Raw genomic sequence first — 15,885 nt, 5'->3', positions numbered from 1 at the left:
CAACTGGTAAGCTATTTGATCAATTACTTGCACTTATATTCTCAGGTATATCATTGTCGTTTGGTTATATTTTGTAATTTGAAGCAAAATCATTTTCCTTCAGAGGCCTCAATCAGGGATTTGCCATGAGATCAACTCTGGATGCACACAGATATCCTGGTGGTGTCAGAAAGGTATTTAACATGAAGTTAACATGGTTTTCCGTGTAGAAAAATGCAGTCATTCCAACACTTGCTTCTGTTACAACTACTTTTTAAAAAGTAAAGGAAGTAATCATCCACACTGTTAAAAACTTCTGTTATAGCATCCATTTTAAATGAGGTGATAAATACGTGTCCTCGTACAACCTGGAAAGATTAGACAGGACGCACCATTACAATTATTTGTAAGCTGCTAGATAGGAAGCCTGTCGTCGTGAATACATTGCCCCCACTGAGTGTCACAAACTGCTCTTATTGTCACATGTGGCTGCAGCCTGAGATCACACTGAGCCTGCACTGTTTGTACCAGGACCCGTTCGGTTCCCCGTGGCTCCTGCGATGATGACTATCAGCTGGCTCCGTGACTGAAAGTTATGCAATCCTCGTCTATTGTGTCATTTCAGCCGTGGCCTTGTTTAAGTGCCTCACTCTGCTATTCATTACTGTCTGATTGAGGCCTGGAGCCGGGCTATTCACGACTGTCCTGGGGGTGACAAGTGCATCAGTGGGTCTGAAGCAGCTCAGTACTTGAATTCAACAGGAAAAGTTGAATTTGAGGAGATAGTTTTTGGCACTTCTGGCCTGGTCGTCTCCCTAAACCTGGTCTGTTTCTGCACTCCCTTATCAGCTGAGAGTAAAAGGGGAATGGCTGCAGACTACTGTCTGCCCCACTGCAGTGTCATGGTCGCTGTCTGGAGGAGTGACGTACAGAAGGACAGCTGCATTATCCTCCACTGAGTTATGATGGCAGGGAGCACAGATGGATGCACGTCACCGACACTTTGCACAGAACAGCCCGAGCAAAGAACTGCGAACTGGTCCCCCTTTTGCCGTGCCGCACCGGCATTACTGTAGCAACAGAACTGATAAATCCTGCGTCTCCAGCAGCTTTTGTGAGGAAAGACAAAACAGACACTTCCTGAACAGGCTTGGCCCATAAACTGTAGTAATGTGGCCCTTCATTGGCAGTCTGTTAAGAACGAGACGTTTCCCAGGGACAGGGCGACCTCAGAGAGAAGACACATCAGAGAGTACAGTCCTCCCATAAAAGCTCAAGCATGTTTTATTCTTCATTTGAGGGTTGTAAAAGTAAGCAGAGCTCTACGTTTTACCGTGAAGTTAATCTGCTGTGGCGTGCAGGCGTTTACACTCAAGCTTGTGTTTTTGCTCCACTTTTTTTGTATTTTCTTTTTATTCTCAGACGTCAAAATGGTAATTTGCCTCAGAAAGTGTGTCCTTAAATGCTCCCTATGGGTATCGCTGATCATCATGCTCTGTCTAAATAAAGATTAAAGGCTTTGTTGCCTGATGTAGGACAGGAAATAAGGTGAAGGATTTAGAGAAGATGGGCATATCCATCCTGTTTATATCGCTCTCTTTCCTTTTTCTTTTCCGGCAGCACGTTATTGTGTGGGAGGATGATCTTGGCACACGAGAGAGAGATTACCAAAAATGCATTCTTTTTTAATCTTTCGATTCACTCCCACGGCAACTAAATAGTTATTTTTTTTGCTACTGTTGATAGACAGAGGATGACGTCAAGCCGTGGAGGAAGAAGGTGGCGTGTGATGGCCGCTCACAGCCAGAGCAAGAGGCCAAGGTCTGGCATCAGACTCTGCTAGATCAGGTTGGTATATTTAAGTTTAGCCTCTATTTCACATAGAAGCCACAACTAAAATGGGTTATTTATCACTCGTATTGCCATGTTAACATTAATTCAGTTTGGTGTTCTGGTAAAAAAAAAAAACAACAACAACAAATATATCAACAAATTAAGATTTAAAAAAAAAAAACTCTTCCACAATAAAGCACATTTAATTAGGAACAAAAAAAAGCAGTCACTTTACAAGAATGAACCAAATGAGACCAAATGAAAGTTTGTTTAAAGCTGCACTGAATCATCATGTCTTCACCTGCAGTTAAACTTTACCCTCTGTGCCCCCCCCACACTCCACAAGCTGGCACTTCCTTGTAGCTCATTTCTTTTGGCCTCTTTCGTTCCCACTGTTTATCCTCTAGCGCCATCTAGAGACCTACAGGAACATGCACCACCTCAGAGATGCTCTCCATCACCGCTGTGCTGCTCTGCTCAAGGACAAAGTCCTCTCACAAAGACTAGTGCTGCAGCAAAGAGACGAGACGACCAGGGCCAAGTACGAGGCGAAGAACGAAACAAAGCAGGTATACTTTCTATTAAATGAAGGCGTTAATGTCTTCTGAAGGTTTTATGAAATCTTGCATTTGTGTTTAACGGTTTCAAATGGAAGTGTTCTTCTCTCTGTGTAGTATTTTCCCTCCATATATTGTTTATGTTTGTCGCATTTTATCAGAGAATCGATCACATCATCACCTTAAAAAGCTGATTTAAGGTCAATAATGGAAGAATAGATTGTTATGTTAAGTGACCCGTCTCTTCTACACTGTCTCTGTTAAATATACGGAGATTAAGAGATTAAAATGAATTAAAACACTGGCAAAATTGGTTAATAATACCAGAGAAGTTAAAGTTAAAGAATAATAATCAACCAAAGTGCAAAAACCCGTCTGACATTAAATATATCTGATAAGATGGTTTGCTGTCCTTTCTCTCTCTCTCTCTCTCTCTGATACATGTAGAGTTAGTACAAATGTTCGCCCATGAACTAATAAACTCACAAGAGCTTATATTAACAGTCCATAATAATAATAATAATAATTACACACAAAGTGTGCTCTGTAAGGTGCTTGTGTCATTGAAAGTATTATATTTAGATTTAGTTTATCAGACTCGTCCTCGGCACAACGATCTGATGCAGATCTGAGGCATTTTACAAAAGTGTTCACTCAAATGTAGACACGCTTGTTTATCAAAGCCTTACTTTTTTGATATCTACTCCGTAGAATTTCTTAATTATCCAGATGCTCCAAAACAACTTTATCAGACTTTAACTTAGTCACGGATCATGGGACTCACGGCAGATAATCTGATAAGATAAATGAGGTCTGATCCACTCGTTCACAGCAATCCTGATGTTCAGGTTACAATGTTTTTATGTTAATTTTCACGTCTCACTTTTAAAACTTGAATTTTGAAATGACAAAAGAACAATATCTACTTCTCTGCTCCATTAAAGTACATGAAATCAAGTTTTTCCGCCCTCTGTGAATTTGAATGATGTGAATTAACATGACTATTTCTCTGTTAAAATCTTAACCCGTTGATCTCTCTTTGTTCCCACACTTTCTCCCCCCCCCCCCTTTTGTATAAATGCTCTTACAGTGTGCCCTCTGTGATTGACTTTGATTTTGACTGTCCTGTCTCTGTTCTAACCGGGTGTGAAAAGAGCAATAAGCTTCAGAGAGCGGCTGCGTGGAGGGGGTTTAACGCGGGAGAGATCCTGTCTTATCTTCCTCCCTTACAAAAGCCTGACTTCTTCAGGAGGACGTAATTGTCCCCTCTAATGACTTGCACTTGGGCCGCTGGGACAAAGACGGGACAATAAAGGACTTTAGAGGCCCTCTCGTCGTAGGAATCCTTTGCTTGAAATTGCTGAGCAAATTCCCTTCACTCAGATGGAGAGGCCGTGTCACAGACACAGCGGTGAGGCAGGACCAAAGCAGGCAAAGGCAAGAACACCTGCTGGGGCCTAATTGGTCCCTGCTGCAGTTGAATGACTTCCTGGGGCTCCATGTTTACTTCTCATTTGTTGTGTGTGTGCTCAGTTTCCCAGCCCCTGAAAGAAGCGAGGCTCACTTTTAAATCGCTCTTCCCACATTTTACTGTCCGTCTGTCTCCTTGTCTTTCTTCTTTCCTCAGAAACAAAAGAAGCGAGCCTTCTCCAAGCTGCAGCACAATGACTCATACCTCCAGTCTCTCCCCAAAACCAGCTATTACCAGGTAGATCAGGCGCTGGAAGCATAATTACCCCCAAAAATAAAACACGACACCCATCCTTTGAGTTATGTCTCATTTGAGTCATGTGTCTCTGAGATCTTTGACCTCCAGAAGCAGCTGGTCCAGCGTGGACATCTAAAAACCAGCCGCGAGTTGGAGGACTTTTACCGGTGCATTGACTACAACAGTCCTCCATCACAGATGCAGAGAAATCTGCAGGATGTCAGGAAAAAGAGTTAAGTTTCAGATCTGCACACAGTAATGATGATTTTCTTCTTCTTCTCACATCTACAGAATATGGAAATATGGTGATGTTCAAATGTTGACATCTGGGGTTACGTTTTTCCCTCCTTCTGTTGCCACTGTGTGAACTATTTTCTTTCTCTCTATAACATTTTAAAGTCTTGACCTGAAGCACCTTGAGGTAATTTTTGTTATTTGGCACATTTTGATATAACAGTGCTGGGAAGCAGGTCGTCTGCAGTTGATTTGACTTCTCAGCAGAAGACAGAACACGATCCCTGCTCTCCTGAAGATGGAGGAGATGAGGAGGATGACATCTGCTGCTCCAGGTTGTAACCGACTAAAACTCCAGTTTGTTTGCAATTCTTTAATCTTTTTAAAAAAGGATTTACCACTGTCAACATTCATCCCTTTACTCGACTACATAACAGGTGCAGTTTTGATCTGCACATTTATTACTGCCAACACCTTTGCGGTGGGAATAGTGCTGAAATAGTCCTCAAGTAAAAGCATGATTACTTTGATCTAAGTACAAGTAAAGTTACCAGTCTAAAAAAAAAAAAAAAAAATACCACATTTAATTAGTCAAATAAGTCAAATTAAACAAAAATTACACAGAAGAGGGATGGTCCCTCCTGTTTAGTGGAAAAAGGGGAATCAAACGCTGTTTAACAAAACAAAACCATGTCAAAACATGACATACGATTCCTGTTTAATTAAATAACACTTGTACAAAATGAAGTTGTGATTCATCTGTATCTCTTGGAAATGAGTTCTGTTTCCACGTGGATAAGGACCTTTAGAGGAGAGGTAAAAGTCCTTCTGGTGTCATAGGTTAAAAGCTGATAGTGTAGTATATTCACTCTTTTTTGTAGACCTTTATTACACGCTGGAGGTGAGCTGGGAGAGGGCAAACCTCACACAGCTGCAGAAGCCACTGCTCTGAACTGTGCTCACTCTGAATCTTTGTTTGCGCTGCCTTCAAGTGCAAACACAGTTTCCACTGCGGGGCTTGTTTAGCACGCACCCTCCTGCAGAAAAGAGCTGATTACTCACGTAGAAGTGAGATGACCAAACACACAATCTGAGCCCAGTGTTGTGCACCTCAGACCAGCCAATCTGGCTCCCTCAAACATCATCTGAGGTAAAATGTCGTAATTATGTCCACTACAAAAGAGATTTGGCAATTGGGCCGGTGGTGTCACTTCATGCCAGCACTGTGAGCAGATGTTGAAATGTTTGGAGAGTTTCTCCTCTCTTAAAGCTTTATTGGCTTCCAGGCAAACACTGCTCCATTTACCAAAAGTGACAAAGATAATGTGAGTGCCTGCTTGACTTTGAGTTGTGGTTTCACTCATCATTACTTCAATACGGAATGTGCTCTTCCTCGTATAAGAAAAACTAACTTTAGGTGATTCTTTTGATTTCCATTGAGTGCATCACGTTGTTCCTCCTTTATTTCAACTTGATTTCATTTCAAATAATAACTTTATTTGTATAGCGCCTTTCATACAAGGAGCGCAGCTCAAAGTGCTTCCCAATAAAAGGAAAATGAAGTTTAAAAAGGAAAGAGGTGCAAATACAATACAACAATGAAACACAACACAGGGTGGAATGAGTGTGAAAAGGAAAAGTCTAAAAAAAAACAACCCAACAACCGTGTTTTAACTTTTGAAATAAAACAAAAGATGCAAAATAAAACAGTAAAATACAACGCAGGCTGGAATAAAATAGGAAAAGGCTGCAGACGAGAGGTTCAAACCCTGCTTTAACTTTGAAATAAACTAAAAATGCAAATAAAACACAACACAGGTTGGAATAAAAGACAGGTTTTAATTCTTCTTTTAGAAATATGGCTTGCTTCCCTGATATCTAAAGGTAACGTAGTGCATTCCAAAGTTCAGGGGCGTAAGTAACACATTTGGCGCCATCCCCAACTGTCTTTCGACCGTTGTGGGGAACCTCCAATAAACCGGCAGTGGACGATCGCGGTGTTCTTTGCGGCACATGGCTAACAAGGGAGTTCCTACTTCCTCGCTCCTTAATATTTCAACTATATTAAATGTCTTTATATTCTAACTTTATTTTTTTTCTACTGTTTGCTATTAACTCAACAACAAAGAGTCCAGACCCGCTTTCCGCTCTGCACCTGTTCCCATCGCGCCCCCCCCCCCCCCCCCCCGGCGTCCTTTGTGTTTCTGTGTTGTGAATGTATAACAGAGCGGTGTCATGCTGTTAATTAGGACCCAACTCTGTTTAGTAGGAACATGTATAATGTTAGTACGAGGCTGCAACTGTGAAAGTGCCCAGTGGCCTGGGGACATTAGGAGCTTGGTAAGAAGGTGATTGAAGGCCTGCGCTGACAAGTCATCCATCAGTGTGAAATCTCACCACTCCACAGACAAACACTGAGGCAGCGAAGCCCACGTCCACCCCCGCCGACCGCACGCCCGGCCCGCCTGTGCATGGGCACATTCCCCAAGTCCGTGAGAAATACTCAAAATAAAAGCAATTAGAGCTGAAGGCGAACTATGGAGTCAACAAAGTGCTTTGGAAAAAAAATGTCAGCCAATGAGCAGATTTATCCAATCCCTGCCTCTTTCTGGCTATTTATACATTTGTTATTAGCTGCTGTGATTTATTGGACAGCGATGCAACGCAGGCAGTGATTTTCTATATTTGTGGCCGTCTGGTCACAGTCACTCCAACGTGTTGAATTTCACGAGTGAGCAGAACAGATCAGCAATATTAAATTGACCAGAACATACCGTGTCTGTTTCTATAAATTGACCTCGACGGGTGGAAAACGTACATAACACAGGGTTGGTCCTTCTGCGTCTTATTTTGTGGCCACATTTTAATCAGTAATTGTTTTTTTTGTTTTTTTTTCATCACCTGTCATCACGTCAGCACTTATATTGTACATATATGAGTGCACACACACACACGTCCACATCCTCGCTCCTCCAGCGGGGGCAGCCCCTGGTGTTTGTATAGATCTGTTACCTGCTGCACTGTCCTGTGAGTAAACGCTGAGCCGCTCATGAGTCCTCCCTCCAGCCAGTTTACACCCAGCAGACAAAGTGTGTTGTCACCCGAGTGCGCAGTGTTATCGGGTGTGAACAGCACCCGCAGTATGGCGACTCTCGTGAAGTGGCAAACTGTCGCGAATATTATTAACAAGTCACGTATCACAACAACAACAACAACAAGAAGAAGAAAGTTGATGGAGATGTTTTTTCTCTTTTTTTTTTCATATGTGTGTGTGTGTAGGTTATTGGAGCACAGGTCTGGTTCGGGGGAGAGCAAGGAGAAAAAGGCAATCGAGCAAATGTTTCCCAAGGTTGGTGACAGTGATGGTGTCAATGCATTTTACTTGGTTACTTTCTTTGTGTGGGCCACACGGTGGTGTAGTGGTTAGCACTCTCGCCTTGCAGCGAGAAGACCCGGGTTCGAGCCCCGGTTGGAACAAGGGCCTTTCTGCATGGAGTTTGCATGTTCTCCCCGTGTGTGCGTGGGTTCTCTCCGGGTACTCCGGCTTCCTCCCACAGTCCAAAAACATGCAATGTGGGGATAGGTAAATTGGACACTCCAAATTTACCATAGGAGTGAGTGTGAGAGTGAATGGTTGTTTGTCTCTATCTGTGTGTGGCCCTGCGATGGACTGGCGAACTGTCCAGGGTGTACCCCGCCTATCGCCTGATGTAGCTGAGATTGGCACAGCACCCCCCGCGACCCTCTGGCAGAGGATAAAGCGGTAGATGATGACTGACTGACTGACTTTCTTTGTGTTGAACCAGAACGTTTCTTCCAGAGAAATGCTGATTAGGTTAATTGGAGACTCCATGTTGTCCATAAGTGTGGATGATTTGACTCCACGTGTCACCTGGGTTGAGGTCTGGGATTGGCTTCATTCCCTTCAAAGGGATTATTTAGAAAGGAAATACCCTTGATTATAAAACCTGTTTGGTTTTCATATGTGCCTTAGATTGAGACTTAAATATGTACGTAAGGCAAGGGTCTTTGCTAAAAACCAGCATTTCACATTTTGAAGTTGTCCTCCTTTCTCGTAGTTCTCTCGTTATGTTCTCAGAATATGGAGAAGTGAGGGTAGGATTCCCATGTTTGTTACAATCTGCATTCTCACTATTAGATGTTACTAAGACCCTGTTCACACCTGGTATAAACATCCATCTTGAGTGATCCGATTACAGGCCTGACCGATCCAAGTGTGTCTTCAGATCTGATCACAGAAAACCACGTTCGGAGGTGGTTAGAGGATGCGTTTGATCACGTTCCTGAGCTGCTGGAACGCATTCTGTCCTAAAATTAGAAACCGATCTGACTCATCTGATGTCGTCTGATCCACGGCAGTTTCAGGTTGTTGTTTCTTTACACTTATCACCGCTCATATATTCATTTATTTGGCGCCACAATGTTAATAGATAACCATACGATTTCTTATTGGTTGATTCACTCAAGCTTTCTCTCTCTCTTTCCCTCAAACTCGTCACATGTTGTGACCGAGGACACATTCAGGATGCATTTTTAATCTCAGGCGAGAACAGCCATACTTGCAGGTCTATCACTGAGGACAGATGTTAATAAAAAAAAAGTTTGAACAGAGCCTAATTCTCACACGAGAAGACCAGTACCACTCCCACGTCTGTGCAGGGAATGTGAAGCAGCCACCAGTTACCACGTCCCATAGCTTATCATATAAAGACTGACATTATTCCTACTTGTTATGGTAGCTATGTTCCCGGGGGGAGGCGTGGTGGACTAGAGAAGAAGAGAAAGATGAGGTTATGCTCAGGTGCTGAGATGAGACTCATTTTTCTCTCACCTCCGTGTCAAGTTGGGCCTGAGCAAACAGGGGAAGAGCCTGAGTGGAGGGCGAGCAGTCGAAGGCAAACAGTGGTCAGACAAGACCGGTCAAAGCATTACTCACTGCAACGGAGTTGACAACTCTGATTCACCGCTGCTGGAGAGGCCCGTCAGCAGGGTTCAGGCTCTGAATGGATGTCAGGCACCTATAGTGCGGACTTTATGTATCTGTTTGGAGCCACAACCACTGTACTTTATTCTGAATCTTGTTATATCTCTTAGTTTTTAAAAAGAAAAGGTTTTATGTGTGAAAGTTACAGTGTTGTAAAGGCCAAGAACGGCAGCTTTGTTTCTTTAACATGCAGGGATAACAATTCAGTCACTCTGAGGCTGTTGATTCTTATAAAACAGCGCTTCATAAGACTGACTAACTATTTTCCTTTAGATATAATTTGTGTTTTTTTTTTTTTTACTTGAACTTAAACTTGAAGGGTTGCCAGGCAACTTTTGTTTATTTCATCCTGGAAATGAACTACAACTTTAAAAAGGTGGTCGTTTCAAATCAGTCTACACTACGTTGTAATGCGAGCGTTTCAAACTACAAGCACAAGAACACGTTGACATTTTGTAGTGAATCGTTTAACAACATTTACAGCGACACTGTTTTGGTGGCGCTTCAAGAGACGGTATAGAGTAAAGACGAGCTTGAGTGATGTTTATTCCACTTGCACCTGCGTTTTCTCCTTTGAGGGCCACGTGAATGGGCTGGCAGATCTACAGCTCCCATATAGAGCAATAATGTTAATTCACAGTGCTGCAGTCTCACATCAGGAAGTGGCCAAGTGTGACAGTTAGCGCTGGGTGGGGTGTTGGAGGAGAGGAAGGCGCCAGATGAGACACTAGGACTGTGGGAAATTACACCGCTACGACACCTCCAACTTTACCACTGTAGTTATCTTCGCTCGTACACAGAGCTGGGGATAACCTCTTCTTTTTAAATTACTAAATGATTAATGGACAAGGATATGATGAATGAATGTAATATGTGCCACCCATAGATGAAAGTCCCCACGTTTAGCCCAACATTATGAGGATCTTCCAAAGCAAGATGCCTGATTTGGTAGGTCAGACACTTTTAAGTATGTGGTCACCCAGACAACAGAAGACAACTTCACTTTAACTCTTTCTCTGAGCAGATTATACCCGAGATTACCGAGAAGAGCAGGAAAGCGGAGATTTACTTGCGGCGGCTGAGACAAATGCATCGACTCTGCTTAAACAACATGTTGATCTGTCAAAGGTTGGTCGTTGAGCAAAAAGAAAATGATACACCGACGGAGAATGTAACCTGGATTAGGGGTTAGGTTTCAGGAGTGCTCAGTGAGGAGACAGGCGCTCAAAAAAAAGTCTTTTAACTGCCTTTAAACTCTTGAAACTGAGCGGGGTTTGTTTTTCTCTGCTTGCTGTGAACTCTGGTCCAGACTGTTGGATGGAGGAACAGACTCAGTGTGCTGGCAGGAGGAACAAGGCGTCCAGGATTTGGTTAGTAACACAAACCAGCCACAACACAACACAACACTGCAGAGCTCTGTGGAAGATAACACATAGCTGTCACACACTATATGACTTTCAATTTTATTTTTTACTATTATGATTATTATTGTGTTTGTTTGTTTTTTTGGGAAGCTCCCATGGAAACAGGTCACACTGAATTGAATGATCAGATTATACAGTGGTTGATTGTGACTGGGACGTCGCCAAAAGCAGATCATATGGGTTTTTTTTCTATCATTCCTCTTCCATAGGTGCTTCCTGGTGTCGACTCCAAACAAGGGAAGATGAGCCGAACCCTCCAGCCTCCTCTTACCGCTCTGAAACAACCGACACCAAGAGACCAAGTGAAACCTTCATGTACCCAACCGCTGCTGAGCAGAGCCACCACAGCCAGGTGCATGAAAACAAATATCCAAAAGGTTTTTTTTCTTGTTGGTTTGTTTGTTGGTTTGTTTTAATGGATTTCCTGAAAACAAAAGGACTGGTTGTGGGTGTTTCCTTTGCAGCCACCCGTGTTTTGAGACTCCACTTTGGGACACAGCAAGAAGTGTTTGCTGCCGTCAAACACCTGATCCCTTATCCATTGAAGATGTGTTTCAGCAAAAGCACACGGTGGTAACATTGTGTCTCAGATTGAAGTCTTTTTTTTTTGTTAAAATGTTTTATTTTATATATATATATATATATATATATATATATGTATGTACTGTTTCTGTTCTCTCTTAAGATCATTGACTGTGGGCTTAAACTGTGGAGAAACTTTACTGAAAACACATCAAATCATTGAAGAACCTCTTTATAAGGAATATGCCGAGGGTTTTTTTTTCATATTACAGATTAACTGACAAAGTAATGACAAAAAATACATTTAAACTGCTAATGTCTAGTGATTTGTGACCAGTGGTTTCTTTCTTTATAATGACACATAGACAGCTGATATGTTATAATGTATTATTGTTGCAACACCGACAGTCTCCCACTTTTCAAATACAAACTAAAAACTCAACTGTTCAGAATGGCAAACTCCCACTGTCCAGTTTTATTGTCTTTTATTATATATTGATTTTATTTTATTATATCTGCTTTTTAACTTATAATGTGTTTTATTGTATGTGAGGTGACCTTGAGTGTCGAGAAAGACACCAACAAACAAAATGTATCATTATTATCCACTATTATCTATTATTATTATATTTAATATTGAATTGTCAAATTAAAAAGATAAAACCACTAACTTTGCAGATCACTCCTGAGATACTCTGACTTTGTGTCACAGATTCAATAAATATAATTTAACTTAATGCATTAATCCTTTAAAAGTTACGAAAATCTTTTAACAGTTTGAAAGTGAAAAGTGAAGTTTTATTTTTTATTTTTTTTTTATTTAACAGAGATTATTTGCAGCAGGCAGGGTGACTCACGATAAGCAGCTGTGGCCATTTTCATGTTAAGGACGGTCCCTGTCACCCAGATGTGTTATTAATGTGTTGTTGGACAACAGTGGGGCTCAGTGGCAAAAGAGAAAGCGCAGAGCCGAAACTTAAATGACAAACACATCCGAGCTTTGTGGAGCTGAAGACCAACCGCGGACAGTCAGACTACAGTGGTGTCATTTCTGCAGGTGTGGCTTTGATCTAAGTGTCAATATTTACAGGTTGATGTAATAAAATAGGCTAAAGTGCTTTATTCAAAACCGCTGTCATCCTGTGTACCTCAGTGATATGGCCGCTCACAGCCAATCAGCGCGAAGGCCGCAAAGATCAAAGAGGAGATGAGCCAACCATCTCTGCTCCAAACACCCATCCTGAGATGCAGCTCCTCTTCTCACTATATATTTGGGGAGGTGTTGATGTCCCTCAGTGTCCTGAGCTGAAGTTTGCCTTTGTGGAGAATCAGGAGAGAAAGGCACTTTGGGGATAGATTTATTTTTGTTTTGTTTTTTAACTTCAAACCATAAGTTCTGTGATTGCTGTAACAGAATGGCCACAGGCGTCAGTGAGTGCGCGGGGAAGGCCAGTCTTTACCGGGTGGATCATCTCCTCAGTGCGGTGGAGAGTGAGCTGCAGGCCGGCAGCGAGAAGGGCGACCCCACGGAGAGGGAACTGAAGGTGTCTCTGGACGAAAACGAGCTTTGGCAAAAATTTAAGGATCTTACCAATGAAATGATAGTGACAAAGAATGGCAGGTGAGCTGAACTGTGCTGCGCAAAGTGACGTATTATTACATGTGTTATTATTACAGTTAATAAATGTGTTTATTTATGTTAATAAATGTTTTTTTTAACGTCTCATCAAGGCGCATGTTCCCCGTGCTGAAAGTGAACGTGTCAGGATTGGACCCGAACGCGATGTATTCTTTTCTGCTGGACTTTGCATCTGCAGACAACCACAGGTGGAAATATGTGAACGGGGAGTGGGTCCCGGGAGGGAAACCCGAACCGCAGACTCCCAGCTGCGTGTACATCCACCCGGATTCGCCCAACTTCGGAGCGCACTGGATGAAATCTCCGGTCTCCTTTAGTAAAGTCAAACTCACCAATAAACTCAACGGAGGAGGGCAGGTGAGAAAACCCACGGCTTACTTTCTCGGGTGTTTTATTTTCAAAATAAAATGGAAACTGAAAAGTGTAACTCGGGTTTATTTCTGTGTTTGCAGATCATGTTAAATTCCTTACACAAGTACGAGCCACGCATCCACATAGTGCGCGTCGGAGGCCCGAGGAGGATGATCACCAGCCACTCTTTCCCAGAGACACAGTTCATTGCGGTAACAGCATATCAAAACGAAGAGGTAAGTAACACGTGGAATAAATATTTAATTCTAAAATGTAAATCACAATAAGGTTTTTTTTGGTGCGTAAAATATGTGCGTAATTTGCGTTCAAGTGGTTGAAAATATGATACAAACACAAAAGTTATTTTTTTTCTCCCTTTTTATTGTTTGTTTTTAGATAACTGCTCTTAAAATCAAGCATAATCCCTTTGCCAAAGCCTTCCTGGATGCAAAGGAGAGGTAAGAATGCATGTTCATTGTTCCACAAAAAAAAAAGCATTAAAATGTTCAGTCCAACAATATCCGGGGTAATTAATGATGTCTATTTTTTTGCCAGAAGTGATAGCAAAGACTTCAGAGACGATGCCAGTGAAAACCAGCAATCAAATTACTCCCAATGTGAGTATTTATTTATATTTTGATCCAGATTTCTAAATGTAATATCACATCATATCCTAAAGTCTGTTCTCTTTTTGTGGAGCCAGTGGGTGGCTGGTTTATTCCTGGCACAGGGTCCTTCTGCCCTCCCGCCAGTCCTCATGGTCAGTACGGGAGTCCCGTCTCCCTTTCACCGTCCCACGGCTGCGAACGCTACTCCACCCTGAGGAACCACCGCTCAGCCCCCTACAGCAGTCCATATGCCCACCGGACCAACTCGCCCAGTGAGTGCCTCCCTCCCAACTTCTTACCTTCATACATCCAGGAATTGCACCACTTCCTCTCTAGCTCTTAACAAGAAACGCAAACAAATGCTGCCATGTGAGGAATGTTTTGCATTCCTCTGGCTTTTGTGTGAGTTGTAGCCACAGAGCTGTAAATGGCTGAGTTTCAGACTAGGAATGTACACGCAGAAGATCCACACATTCAACTGTCATATGGCTACTGATATCAGAGGCACAAATCCTGAATCACACTGAAAACTATTGTGATTTTTCATATGTGATACCGCCACTGACCTGTCCTTAACACTTCTTCTGTTTGTAGCTGGTTACTCCGATAACTCTTCAGCGTGTCTCTCAATGATTACAAGCCATGATAACTGGTCCAGCCTGCAGATGCCAACACACTCCAGTATGATGCCCATGGCCCATAATTCCACCTCTGGTACCAACTCTAGGTTTGTGTAGTTCTACTTTTTAAAACATTTAAATCTGTGTTCACCTTTTCCTCAAATACTTCTATTTTAAAAATATATTTGTCAGACTTGTAACACATAGGTACGAGTTGAACTTTTGCCAGTGTTGCACCTCTAAAGCATCCCCAGAGTGAGTGAGTAAGATGTTTTCTGTCCATCTCTCTGTACAGTCAGTACACCAGCCTGTGGTCTGTGAGTAACTCACCGTTGACTACCGTGTCTCAGAGCGGTGGGATAAACAACAGCCTGAGCTCCCAGTTCCTTCGTGGGTCCAGCAGCCACTACCCTGGCCTGTCTCACTCTGTCACACTGCCCTCCTCTGGTTCCCCCATGTATGATAACGGCACAGCCACAGAGGTGCACGACACAGCTCAGTACGACACCTCTCCACACGGGCGACTGCCCTCGGCCTGGACTCCTGTTACACCTCCCTCGCTCTGATGGAAATTGTCTGCATGAGTCAGCCCCAAATTTAACATTTTTTTATTTGTCCTTCATGAGCAACGGACTGCTCCATGTTATTTTCAAAGAGCTTAAATAAGTCGAAGATCTCCACGGTCCAAAAGGTTCTTCACTTTGGTCACTTTGAAGTTGGTGTGGAAACAATACGACAGAGAATATGAGTTCTTGTACCGGTTTTATGAAGTAAAATGTCTATTGTTGTAGAGTTTTTCTTTGGATCAAACGGTAGATAATGTATATGTTAATGTTTGTGACCATGTGCAACCTGCTTATATTAAGCATGAGTCCATGAGATTGACCACATCAACACAGAAAATTGTACAGCAGAAAGGTTAACGTGTTAATAATGTAAATGTAAATGTAACGAGGGATTTATGTGTAAATAGATTAAGCTTTTGTACCTCGGGGGACACTTTTTGTCATTAAAATAAATGTGCTTGTGCCTCACTTCCTGTTGTACATTGCTCATGACAATATTTTGTATGCAGCAGGAACATGGATCCTTCCCCCAGCAACATAGAGGACAGTGCTCTCTGTGATAGTGGCCCAAATAGTTTTATACCAAAAAATACTCGTATTTCCACATTTAATGCAGAAAGTTGCTGAATGTAACCCAGCCACAAAAGTATGTATGAAAGCCACTCATATAACAAATAACCTCTAAAACTCATATGATTAGAAACCTTTACCCCTTAGCGTACAGCCTGCTGGGAATTACCCAGATTTCTGTACTTGTTTGTGGAAAAATGAGCCGGACACATAACATTAGGAAATGAAATCTTTCAAATGTGTCTGTGAAATTTAAAGAAACTTCATTT

At 42.3% G+C, this 15,885-nt stretch overlaps 2 protein-coding genes across 3 annotated transcripts; both read left to right on the top strand.

Moving 5' to 3' along the window:
* The first annotated feature begins 36 nt into the window (after window positions 1–36).
* si:ch211-130h14.4 (uncharacterized) lies at window positions 37–7,947 on the top strand. The gene is made up of 7 exons (XM_058651901.1): window positions 37–173; window positions 1,726–1,827; window positions 2,220–2,381; window positions 3,997–4,077; window positions 4,171–4,309; window positions 4,535–4,646; window positions 7,591–7,947. Exons 1-7 carry the CDS (start codon window positions 126–128, stop codon window positions 7,736–7,738), a joined length of 792 nt encoding a protein of 263 aa, XP_058507884.1. The 5' UTR covers window positions 37–125; the 3' UTR covers window positions 7,739–7,947.
* A 4,165-nt stretch (window positions 7,948–12,112) lies between these two features.
* On the top strand, window positions 12,113–15,514 carry tbxtb (T-box transcription factor Tb). Of its 2 annotated transcripts, none has more exons than XM_058650765.1 (9): window positions 12,113–12,319; window positions 12,416–12,883; window positions 12,994–13,258; window positions 13,354–13,488; window positions 13,649–13,710; window positions 13,811–13,869; window positions 13,956–14,132; window positions 14,455–14,587; window positions 14,776–15,514. In XM_058650765.1, the coding sequence occupies exons 2-9, from the start codon at window positions 12,678–12,680 to the stop codon at window positions 15,044–15,046; spliced, it is 1,308 nt and encodes a 435-aa protein (XP_058506748.1). In that variant the 5' UTR covers window positions 12,113–12,319; window positions 12,416–12,677; the 3' UTR covers window positions 15,047–15,514. The 2 variants fall into 2 exon arrangements, with proteins under 2 accessions (XP_058506748.1, XP_058506746.1); XM_058650763.1 differs by having other exon boundaries at window positions 12,116–12,319; window positions 13,808–13,869.
* The last annotated feature ends 371 nt before the right edge of the window (window positions 15,515–15,885 follow it).

The sequence above is a fragment of the Solea solea genome, chromosome 15, assembly GCF_958295425.1.
Source record: "Solea solea chromosome 15, fSolSol10.1, whole genome shotgun sequence".
NCBI classification, from domain to species: Eukaryota; Metazoa; Chordata; class Actinopteri; order Pleuronectiformes; family Soleidae; genus Solea; species Solea solea.
Note: the sequence above shows the minus strand (reverse complement) of the source record. Positions and strands in the feature narration are given on the sequence as shown.

Bases quoted from the DNA above. Each gene is read 5' to 3' on its own strand.
- si:ch211-130h14.4 (XM_058651901.1), top strand. From the start codon at position 126: ATGAGATCAACTCTGGATGCACACAGATATCCTGGTGGTGTCAGAAAG. The intron at 2,382-3,996 runs GTATACTTTCTA...TTCTTTCCTCAG, and splicing joins CGAAGAACGAAACAAAGCAG to AAACAAAAGAAGCGAGCCTT. The intron at 4,647-7,590 runs GTTGTAACCGAC...GTGTGTGTGTAG, and splicing joins GATGACATCTGCTGCTCCAG to GTTATTGGAGCACAGGTCTG.
- tbxtb (XM_058650763.1), top strand. From the start codon at position 12,678: ATGGCCACAGGCGTCAGTGAGTGCGCGGGGAAGGCCAGTCTTTACCGG. The intron at 12,884-12,993 runs GTGAGCTGAACT...CGTCTCATCAAG, and splicing joins ATAGTGACAAAGAATGGCAG to GCGCATGTTCCCCGTGCTGA. The intron at 13,489-13,648 runs GTAAGTAACACG...GTTTGTTTTTAG, and splicing joins CAGCATATCAAAACGAAGAG to ATAACTGCTCTTAAAATCAA.